This window comes from Eurytemora carolleeae, unplaced genomic scaffold (genome assembly GCF_000591075.1).
Source record: "Eurytemora carolleeae unplaced genomic scaffold, Eaff_2.0 scaffold813, whole genome shotgun sequence".
In the NCBI taxonomy this organism is placed as follows: domain Eukaryota; kingdom Metazoa; phylum Arthropoda; class Copepoda; order Calanoida; family Temoridae; genus Eurytemora; species Eurytemora carolleeae.
The window spans coordinates 25,525-37,701 of NW_019396702.1; the positions used below are offsets into that span (position 1 = coordinate 25,525).

At 32.5% G+C, this 12,177-nt stretch overlaps 1 protein-coding gene across 1 annotated transcript; it reads right to left on the minus strand.

Moving 5' to 3' along the window:
- Positions 1–3,177: 3,177 nt before the first annotated feature.
- Positions 3,178–7,382, minus strand: LOC111707571 (protein msta). The gene is made up of 3 exons (XM_023480684.1): positions 7,265–7,382; positions 5,280–5,338; positions 3,178–4,987 (listed from the first exon to the last, which is right to left on the minus strand). Exons 2-3 carry the CDS (start codon positions 5,330–5,332, stop codon positions 3,472–3,474), a joined length of 1,569 nt encoding a protein of 522 aa, XP_023336452.1. The 5' UTR covers positions 5,333–5,338; positions 7,265–7,382; the 3' UTR covers positions 3,178–3,471.
- Between the last annotated feature and the right edge of the window lie 4,795 nt (positions 7,383–12,177).

The following is a 12,177-nucleotide window of genomic DNA, read 5'->3' on the forward strand; positions in this document are numbered from 1 at the left end:
ATGTGGATAAACTTAGTCTTTACTATCTTCTTCACCCTGTAGTTCATAAACATGATTCTAATAACTTATGTTACCCTCTGTTCCAACCCTTACGCTGAGTATCCTCCCTTTTCTTTATACTCCCTCACCTCCTCCTTACATTTTACCTGATTTATTATCATTCTTATGTTTAAAATGTACAATGTACATTGTTGTTATCTGCAATTCTCATTCGTTTATAGTGGGCCAACCAATTAAAACCACCTACTCTGGTTAGGCGGGTCCAAACTACATAGTAAATTGTGATTTTTTTATTTGTATTATCTCGTGCTTTGTAGTTGAATAAAAATATGAAATATGAATATGAATCCCTATATCTTTTCAACCTGACGGTGTAAACATTTGATTTTGCAAACTTAGGCTTTAACAGAATGTATTGCTTTAAATAAAAAAGGTCTACGACATCGAATTGCAAATATTCAGGAATTAGAAAATCAGAATTTGTGGCAAAAAACATTTTTTTTAATAATTTCAAGAACGTATTTTAGTGTAAGCGGTTTCTAATTTAAAGTTTTTAAAACTACAGTGTCCGAATTCAATGAAAATAAGCCGCAGCTTAAATCTGCCAAAAACCGGTTTCAGTTGAGCGCCTGCTTAAATCTTAAAAAACTGAATACAATTTTAAGTGGAACTAACCATATTTGAGCTGCGGCTTAAATTTAAGCCGCGGCTCAAATTCTTTAAATTCGACCCCTGATAAAAAAAATGGAATATTTTTAATAAACTATACTATTAGTTTATTTCATCAGGAAGGAACTTTAATGCCGACGTAAAACTGTTTGTTTTTAGATTATACAGGGTGTCCCACATCATATTAGACCGTCAACGGGTCTAAATTGCAATTTTCGAGACTAATCAGAAAATTTAATAAGAATGAATGATTTTGAAAAATAACATAAGGCTTATATAAGAATTTTCTTGCAAAAAAATGATGAGTTTTTCGAGTATTAAGGGTTTATTTTGGCGTTAAAGATTGGAGATAATCTTATTTGATATGGGACGCTCTGTAGCTAAAAGTTAAAAACTATAGAATACCATTAATGTAGGATAAATAATTAATACTACTGTCGTCTTAAAGTCTCATCCTTAATAGGTAACACTGTACCTGCCAAGAATGTAATGCAAGGAAAGTTATTTCAGAAGTGTACACATCTTTTGTACTGCAGTGTACATGTCTCTGGGTGGTAATGTAAACACAAGACGGATGTCAAAGCCTGACATGGGATCCATCTTTCACATAAAAAATCAATGAAATATTCTGGTTATAGGAAACTATTGTGTGAATTATCAAAATTATCAAAATTTAATGCTTTTAACCTACACGGATACTAAACGAACACTGATGCATCTATTCTTGTTTACAAATTCCGCCCAAAGAGAATTGGTTTCAATGTGTACGCAGAGTATACACGACCGCAATTAACTTTCCTTGCATTACACCCTTGGTACCTGCAATCTCGAAGAAACAAACTTAAAAAAAGAGTAGGGGGCATATTTAGTTGTTATTTATAGATGATGACAATATAATTACTATGTTCTAGTAATGACTCTAGGTGGAAAATCATGATGTTGTAACTTTCTTAAATATAAATATTTTCTCTTTCAAGAGTATTAATTGTCTCGTTTTAGCTCTAGATATGCTTAATGTTCCGGAGAAATTGGGAACAGAGCAAAAAATATATTTATTGTAAAGAAAAGGACTAAAAGGAAGGATAGAATGTATATTGTGCAGGTTGGTAGGAAGGATAGGAAGGATAGGAAGGATAGGGATAGAAGAAAGGATAGTAAGGATAGAAAGGATAGTAAGGATAGTAAGGATAGAAGGGATAGAAAGGATAGGAAGGATAGGAAGGATAATTATGAAAAATAGTATTTTAAAAATAAAAATTATCTGTCATTACAATTCCTTTCAGCAAAAGGATGAAAGAGAAATACACTTTGAATGATCTGAATTTCTAAAATATAAAACCATTTTATTTTTATTCCTATTCTCGTTGAGAATTAAGTTAAACTCAGGAGGATTTATTCAAATTAAATTCAACTTTTATACTTAAGGAAAAATTCAAATAAGAATAAGACTCACTCAAGGGTGCAGATATGATTTCTAGAAATAAAAAAGCTAGAAATAAAAAAGCTAGAAATAAACTAATAAACGGAACTAGATTGTAGGAGAAGGTCAAATTCATGCGATAAAGCTTGTACAACTTTGTGACCTCGCACCACCCCTGTTACGATTTTAAGTATGAGAAAAAACCAAATTTATTCTGTTACATGTCAGAAATTCAAAAAAAAATTTTCGTAGGCTTCACAAAAAAGTGAAATTTATTTGATGTGGATAGCAATGATTATATGTAGCATTCAATTCAGTGCAGTGCATGGTAAATATACAAATTGTTTCATCACTAAAGACAAGAAGATGTACCTCTCCTTAATGTGTCCTTTCAGTGGGCAGCGAACTTTAGATAAAAAATGTTATTTATGTGTATTTGGAGATATATATTTGCAGCTTGATTGAGTCAACCTTTGATATTTGCAACTTATAATATTTGATCTGACAGAATTCATAGTTTGAAATATCTTAGGTGTATCAAATATTAGGTTGCACCTTGCTATAGCTAAGATCTAGAAATTAGAAAGAAAGTTAGAGTGGGCAGCAAAGACTTCATTCCTTTACGTATTAAGACAAAAAATTATTTCACGTTATTCCTGAGATAAGAATAGAATAACAGAAGGATTTAAAGGGACTGTCAGCGTAATTTACCCTTTATGCAGAGATGGCAATGCACGATTCACAACGGTACCCTTGAAACCTTTATTTGTTTTATGATATTTTCTATATTTATATTTAATATTACGCTTACTTTCCGTTGTCAAACTTTGTGAGTTTTTGCTGCAGATACATTGAAAAAAAAATTGGCAGAATTCAACATTGTATAATTGATAGATAATTAACAATCTGATTGTTTCATAGTAAAAAGTTTAAAGGACTGTGGTGAATTGAACATGCGTCTCAATAAACCGAGCCATGGTCACTTCTATTTACATGTACAGTCCCTTTACCAAGTGTGCATCTTTAGAAGCATGTCCTAATCTTTTGATGTCCTGAGCAGTTTACAAATTGTGCAATAAGGGACTGTGTAATGATAGCTGAATGTATTTTTAACCAAATTAAATAGAACTTTACAGAATCAAATTACACAGAAAATGTTTGAATGAAATGTTCCATGAATATTCTCAAGTTTAATCTGGCAAGCATTCTTTTTCATTCTTCAAACCTTTAGAAGAAGTAATAAGAGCGTTCGTTGAATATCCGAAGAAAATGTTTGCCCTCTCCCATTATTTCTTCTCCAGATGACGTTCCTCTGTTTGAAAAAGTTTGTAAATAAAGTTAATTATTTTTTATTATTACTTATTGAGAGAAGTTCTTTTTCATTACAGATATTTTGAGAATTGCACCATTTCTTTGATATTATGTAAAACAAGAAGAGCTTTCTTTTCAAGATATTCTCCATAAGTTCCTGTCTCTTCCCCCTCCAAACATCTGATGCACTCCTCCACCCTAGATACCAACCCAACCAAGAGCTCAGAAAACCTCTCCAGGGAGGTTAGTCCCGACTCCAGGTCCAGTTGGAGTAGGAGGAATAGAGGAGCTGTTATTTCATACAGGATCCGTCCTCTGATATCGGTGTATCCAGGTAGGATGGTTTCCAGGAGGGTTAGGAGCTCCTCGCCTAGTTCACATTTACGCTCCAGGTCCCTTCTGACACTTGTTCTATCATATAACATCAGGAGTTTACATTTTGCTTGCATCACTATATTATGTCCAGGATGAAGTAGAATACTACATTCTTTTAAAAACTCTTCATAACAAGAAATGGTAAAATCTGACTCTTCGATTTGGTTTAACCGTTTCCTTAACTTAGCTTCAATTTCAAGAATATGAGAGGCTTCCGTGATTTGTAAACAGTTTTCACATCTCCAGGGACAATTGTTTTCTAGATCCAGGGGCAGAACTGAACCTCCACAGGTTCTGCAGAGATGAGTATCAAAGTTAGTTCCTAGATCAGTTCTATCCTTGCACCTGGAGCAGGTGCAGGTAAAGAACCAGTTCTCTTCACAATAGTTCTTTCGTTCTAATCTACCAGAGAACAGTTTACAGTAGGATATTGTGAGTTCTTCTCCGGCCTTGATAAATCGCATAGATTTCACGCTTAGACTGAAGTCGGGATTGTTCAAGGTGTTACAGCTAGGAATACAAGCGTGGGACATAGTGGCCATAGAGAGAAATATTCCTCTAGCTGAACCTAGCCCAGGTTGGGTTGCGCTGGGTTCTCCTTCTCCGGAGTAGGGTTGGATCAGAGAACCGTTGGTTCGAACAACTCCAACACAACGTTGGATCAGGTCCTCGCTCCACTCAGTCATCTTAAGCTTTTCACGAATGGGGGATATCACCTGATTCTGTATTGCTTTCCAGTTCTTTGGTTCTAGAATCCTCTGCTGTAGATGATCCATGAGAGTATCAAACCGGTTTTCTGTCAGCTTATCGTTACTCAGCTGGGAAATCATACGGATAGGCATAATCACCTGATACTCCAGACTGGTCGCCATTTTAACTTTCGCGGATGTGTAAATATTGCATTCAATAATATGTCTTTCTCCCAAACTGCATTCTTCATTGCACATTGGAAATCCACATTTGCAGAGAAAAAATTCTTTTTCGGCCAATAGACGAAAACATTGAAGACAAACCGGTTCAGAGTCCTGAACAGGAGAAAGTCCGAATGGTTTATCACGAAGAATTAACTCTTTAGGTTGGATATCTCTGGTAGCAACTAGATACCGTCCAACGCCGTCCTGTCGTTGAACCCTCCAGGGATAGCAGGAGGCGTTGTACGAGTGAAGTGGGAGGTGAAGGGTACAGGAGAATACTAATCCACAATCATCACATCTTTTACAAGAAAACATACAATGTTCTATAATTCTAAGATTAAAAATTACTTAGGGATGATATTGATTTCTGCTAAATTTAAATTCTATTACCTATATCTTTGCAAAACCCAATGTCGGAGACCTTAAATATTTCAAACCATCAATTCTATCAAATAGTTTTAAATACTAAAGGTTTATACCATCTTGTTGCAAAGATATAGGGATTTTAAAATCAGAGTTTGTGACAAAGGCTCAATTCCTTTCCTGTAGTTTTTTAAGATTTGAATTTAAAAAAAGCATGTTTGTCATTCCTAGAAGATTTTGGACTGAAACAAAAGAAACACAGCTGATCAATTTCCGCCATGTTCGTCTAAAAATAATAATAATGATATTAATAATAATAGTAATAATAACAACAATGATACAAACAATGATAAGGGCCAGATTTTTCCGATACTTTTTTACGTTTAAGATGCTCGCCTATTGATGCATGTAGAAATAAACGTCAAAGGGAGGGTTAGCAAAAATGAAAACTGAAAAGGGGTATAGGCTTTGTGATCGCTACTAATCTTATCGTACTTCTATCTATTGCGTCTATAAGGAGAAAAATGTTAAAAGCTACATATACCGAAGAACGTAGCGACCATACATATTCGACTCCGATCGTAAGAAATTAGTTTAATTCCAAACAGATAATTCAGATATTACAATCTATATTCATCGATAATTTTCGACGCATTCGTTTATTGTTGATATTTCATAATATGTTTTACATGTTTCAGATACAAAAGGGTACCTCTAAAACTGCCAAGTATGGTATATTTTTATGATGCAGACTGGAATGAAGTGACATTTATTCATACAAATGCAGGATTTTTTTTTAGTTCGGTCCATTAGGTGTCGTTTGAGTCTATTGCAAGTGGAACTTCAGAAGCATCAAAAGCAGAGACACCTAGCGGCAAAAAAACGCTCTTTAAAGTAAATTGTATATTAGGGTACCCCAAAAAAGTTGGGATATTTGATTGATGCAGGCCGGAATGGAATGAAGTGACATTTAGCCATACAAATTTAGGAAAGAAACAAATTTTAGAGTGGACCATTTTTACAGTCTGAAATACTTTTCAGAAACTTGCACGCGCGTATGAGTCTACATCGCTAAAAAAAGATGTTTCTTGAATTTATCATGTCATATATCATTGTCCTCGTAATTGTCTAAAAAGATTAAATCCATTGATATTTTTGAAAAATTTAAAAAATTGACTTAGTTAGGCAAAAAAATCGTCAAAAATGCTTGTTTTTAGGAAAAGTTAATTTTTTGGAGGTATTTTAAACCTGATTTAGTCAATTTCTCAAATTTGTTTCTTTCCTAAATTTGTATGACTAGTTAAATGTCACTTCATTCAGCTCTGCATCATACAAATATCCCAACTTGCTCTTTTTGGGGTACCCTACTAAACAATTTACTTTAAAGGACGACTTTTTGCCGCTAGGTGTCTCTGCTTTCGATGCTTTATGAAGTTCCACTCGGAATAGACTCCAATTACACCTAGCAAGAAAAAAAAATCATCTATATAATAAAGCTCTTCGCTAATACATATGTGTATGTTGGCTTTAGCTGACCAAACGACGGGACTAAATCATCTGTAATTCTTAGAAAATCCCCAAGGTACCATCGGCTTAAAATTTTGATTTAATCTTTTGTTAAATGTTTTTTTAAAATTCCACGGTAAATGCCGGAAACACACTTCAGCTAGAATATCATATTTTGATTTAACTAAAAAGCATTCACACTACTCTGCCGCTTTAGTAATTGTAAATTGACGGTACAGTCCAAAGTAGGACTACAAAGGTTGGCCCAGCTCGGATGTTCAAATGTACAAACAATGGACAAAACATCTAATACTTATCAGTTCTAATCATTTAATTCAACTGCAAACTATGACACTAGAAGAAGGTATAAAATATACGCGACATGGAACAACGTTTAACCTGGTTTAACCTCGTAGCTTCTATTATGATTAAATACATAAAATATTTCAATCTTAGTTTGTCGTTATTAATTATGAGTTTAAATTAAAAATTTTGTTTGCCGGCTTCACAACTGAAGAAATGTCGTCTTATTTCCTCAACCTTTTCTAAAAGTTAGGCTGTATTCTTAGTGATATCTTTGAATTATAAAGGACCAATACATATACACTAATTAAATGTAGGATGCGTAGACTTTTCTGTATAAATATTCTTCTATCTCATTGTGCTGTATTGAACCTACTTGAGTTCACGGTTATGTATAAATTACCTAGTTTTATAGGTATTCGATACACTTTATTCTACTTTATTTCCCTGTACAGCTGTATACTGTGCTAGTCTAGCTTCATACTGGAGTAGAACTATAACTGTTTAAAATAATGATATTGTATTGCAGAGAAATGTACTGGCACTCTGCCATATGTTTAATACAAGTATGAGAAATCTATATATAACAAATAAACCAAGAAAGTTACACTAGGAACTCGCTAGATCAAATATACGAAAAAAATCCAGGGCCCAAAAGGTCATATAGCATAAATATGTGAAGTACACCTGCAGTATGGAAACAGTACAACAAAATGGCCGTTTTACACTTTTTTCTAGTAAATTCCCCTCTAATATATATTCTATTCTCTATGTATGTATGTTTAAACAAAGTGTCCCGTTTAAAAAGCGTACATAGTGTTTTATTATTTGCAAGTTTATTACACCAAAATACGTACAGAAAACTTAAAGAACCTTGTATTTTCTGCATGCAAATTATTATCATAAGTTTAGGACTGTGGAATATATCTATGATTACATCAAGGTATACTGCAAGTTTTTTGAGTAATGTAAGCAGTGCACAGAGTTTTGTTTACATTCCAGAAATTGCAGTAAACTTCTGAAGTAATCAAAGATATAGTTCCTGATAAATTCCTGGTATAATTCTTGATTTGATGGATCGGGCGTAAATGTTTCTTCCCGGTGTCACGGTCAAATAAATTGGTCTGCACAAGAGTCCAAAATTTTAAGATTTATTATTTGCCAAAGAGCATAATCATAATACGTTGAACAAGAACTATATTTAAACTGGATGAATAGATAAAAACTGTGATAACTCTAAAACATGTCACTAAACCACGTGGAGGGAAGTTATCATCATGGTACTCTGTTCTTTTCTATACAAATACATGAAAACTTTTACAAATTATCTTCAACATTTTCCCGATCGTGAAATTATTTTCGTCGTCGTCTATATCAATACAATGAAAACAACTTTAGATTTCTTTTGCCAAGCTTTCAAATAAAACAAAGAAAAACAAAGATAAACTATTAATTAACAGCTTCTTGTAAACTTGTAATTGTTATATTTTTATAAATCAAAACTTAAATATAAAGTCGTCTTCATTGTATTGATATAAACGCTGACCACTGTATCATATTTATTCGACTTTATTTTATTTAATTATTTACTGTTGAACGTAAAATCTAAGAGAGTTCAAAATAACATTGGATTGCGCTAAATTTTCACATTTTTAAGTTTATCGATAAATGTAATTTTAAGTTGTTATTTTAAAGTTGTTGAAAGGAGGATGATAGCTAATCATATCAGTAATAAACTATTATTGCTTTTATTTAATGTTACCAAATTTATTCCTGATAAGAGAAATTTAACTTTATCAGTGAATATATTCTCTTCTTAAATGTTGTAGAAAATGTGATGAAAGTAGAAGAAAATAAATTGCAGGAAATTAGAAATTTCGTTCTGTAATTAAGGAACATGAAACACAGTTATACCCAAAGAAAACTGAAGTTCACTGAACAAAATTATTTTAAAAAATTCAATGAATTTTCTGATAAAATGTGATTTTATATGATGTGCAGATCTATGCAGCAAAGGACTGAAAGAAAATTGTCAGAATTTGACCATTTTTAAGATAAAAAGATGACGATATCTTTCTGCTTGAAACTTTAAAAAAGATTAAAGAATTTCTTTTTAATGGTGGGTCGAGCTTGAAATTGTAAAATAGTTTTCATTTTCCTTAATGCTAGAATCATTTTTGCCAGAGGTACATCACATCTACTTTTCAGCGCTTGGTCCAATAACCTTTAAACACAAGATTATAAAATTATATTTAAAGGGAGAGACCGACTAGATAACGTGGTTAAACTAAGACTACGGAATTGTAGAAAATTTTGTTTAGAATTCATTTGGTACCAATAAGATAAACCGAAAGACTACGTTACCTAGCCTGTCTCCCCCTTCAATTAAATATTTTTCTTATTTTTTTGCCGTTTCGTTTTGTTTATTTAAAAAACCTTGGTTTGTATAATTGCATGTGTGGAATACAAATTGTTTTGAAAATGTTAAAAAAAAGAACCAAATACGCCTCACGTAAAGTTTCTGAAATTACATAAAATGTTTTAACCCAATTATATTTTCACAAAGTTTAAAGATTAGGGAAAATAGAATTGAACTCAAAAGGTATCGAGTATTGATGGTTTTTTATTTATTATTTTTGTCAAACACTTGTTATCAGTCCAAAAACGAAAATATAGTTTTGCTGAGTTTACATAGTTAGGCAAGATTAAATGACTCTACAAGAGTTTTTTTAACCTCTAAAGTAGCATGAAATAGACTTTATTTTTTTACTCAAAAATGATTTTTTAAAACTATTGTGTTCCTGTCTAATCTGGATTTCCGTTCAGACTTATCCTCTTCTCCAGAACCTACTTCATCCAACCCAACCAGGAGTAGTTCTCCGACCTAGAGATAGAATAGATTATTATATCAGGTACTCTAATGAACCTACTTCATGCAACTCAACCAGGATTAGTTCTCCGACCTAGAGATAGAATAGATTATTAGGTCAGGTACTCTAATGAACCTACTTCATCCAACTCAACCAGGATTAGTTCTCCGACCTAGAGATAGAATAGATTATTAGGTCAGGTACTCTCCTGAACCTACTTCATCCAACCCAACCATTTTGATAATTTTGATAATTCACATAATAGTTTTCTATGACCAGAATATTTCATTGATTTTTTTATGTGAAAGATAGATCCCATGTCAGGCTTCAACATCCGTCTTGTGTTTACATTACCGCCCAGAGACAGTACACTGCAGTACAAAAGATGGGTACACTTCTGAAATAACTTTCCTTGCATATGACATCCTTGCCTGTACGTATTACTTAATGTACATCCGTACATATACTTTTATAAAAAAACACTTCTAAGTAATACATATTTTGTGCAGATTTGATTTATGTACAATGTACATATATGTATTTATGTATTATATTTGTATACTAATGTATGTTCGGATACAAAAATCGATAAACAATAAACAAATATGATGGATATATGAATAAAGAAAATATGCAAATAAAAGGAAGGTATTCTGGGTTTGCAGAAGATATATCCCAATAATCTTTATCTGATCAATAATGTGGAAGATATTCTCGTTTTTCTAGTTTTAAAGTACTCAATTCAGATAATTCCTTCATGTTTTCTGGAGTAGAAGAGATGCTCAAGTTACACAATGCATGTTTTAATCATATTACGTAGCTCATGTTTAATTAATCTAAGTATGTTCATGTTAACAAATATGAGGATTGCTGTATTTGTTACAGAATACATAGTCAATAATGTACAACGTACTGCAGGTTTACAGAATATCATGTAACCCGATATTTATTACATGATTACCTTGAACCGTCCTGCTTCGGCTGCGTACATAACAGCGTTCTTGCCAGCATAATTTAATTTATCAACCTAGAAAATAAACATAATTCTTAAACGCGTATCCATCCCTCTCTTTCTAATCATAGCATAACTTTTAAATCAACAGCTAGGAAAGAAATTGAGAAGTAGTTGTACTGTGTGTACTGAATACACTTGTACTACTGGTATATTGAGAAGTATTTATACTTTTGTGAACCATACCCCCTAATGTAACCCTGTTGTAAAGGTCGTCTCCGATAGACTGTACCTCCGTTGAACCCTCCGTCCACCCGCCAAACCAAACATTGCCAAGGATTTTGCATAAATATAAACAATAACCTTATGGAGCTAATAAAACTTAGAGTGCATTAAAAGAACTCATTTAAACATAATTTTCAGTGAATCATTCACAAATAAACAGTGAAATTACTTTAAGCAGATAAATATTCATTTCAGAAGAATTAAATTGCTTTAGACTTCAGTTCAAACAACTTTTCGGCCTAACACAGTTTTCTAGATTGTAAGTTTTTTCACAACAGTATTTTTTTTTAAAAAAACCTTTTTTTTATTTTATCAGTTCACAACAGTGCCTTTAAACACTTTATTTATCGATTCACAACAGCAATAAAATATGATCCCCAAATCCTGCTAAACCTACTAAACCTAAAATCTCCAATCCTGCTAAACCTACAAAACCTAGAATTCCAATACTCATTTATTGATAAAAACCTTCAACTGTTTAATCTTTATTAACAATTATTATTTATATGCATGTACGCCAATAACAATTTGTATTTTGTAGGAAACCTCGTTACTGANGAACTCTATATTTTTTAGAATTTGAGACTTGTAGTCGGTATACATGGGTCGTTTTTATTCATTTGGAGACCTAAATTAATACCTTATATCTGGGTCAGATAGAAGGGTTTCTAGAACCTCAACGTGATCCTTACAAGCAGCAACAACTAGTGGAGTGGAAGACGACATTAAACCAGTTCTCATCTGAACAAAAATAAAGCATTTATCAAAACTAAAATCCTTGAAAAAAAACCTATTTGTTTCTCAAACATAACTGTTTATTGAAATCCTAACTTCTCATTTTTTGGTAGTTTTTTTCTTCGTTTAATAACGCTTAGGTTTTACCTTTCGCAGTTTTAACAAAGAAAAGATCTAAACAGTTGATGCTATTTGATAGAGTTTACTCAGAACTTTGGAGTTTTTTAAAAGAATTTATAAAATGTCGTTGTGTAACCTACTAAAATGGAATTCTGCAGATATTTAGTTTTTAAATTTAATAATTACAATAAAACTCTTTAACACTGTTCCCGCATATTTCATGGCTATTATGTTATTTTTACAATTACTGAGATTTACATATATCTCATGATATATAAAGTTGTAATCTCTGTTGGTCTTTCTGTTTGTTTGTCCGATCATAACTCAGGAACCCCTGGACCAATTTGCCTCAAA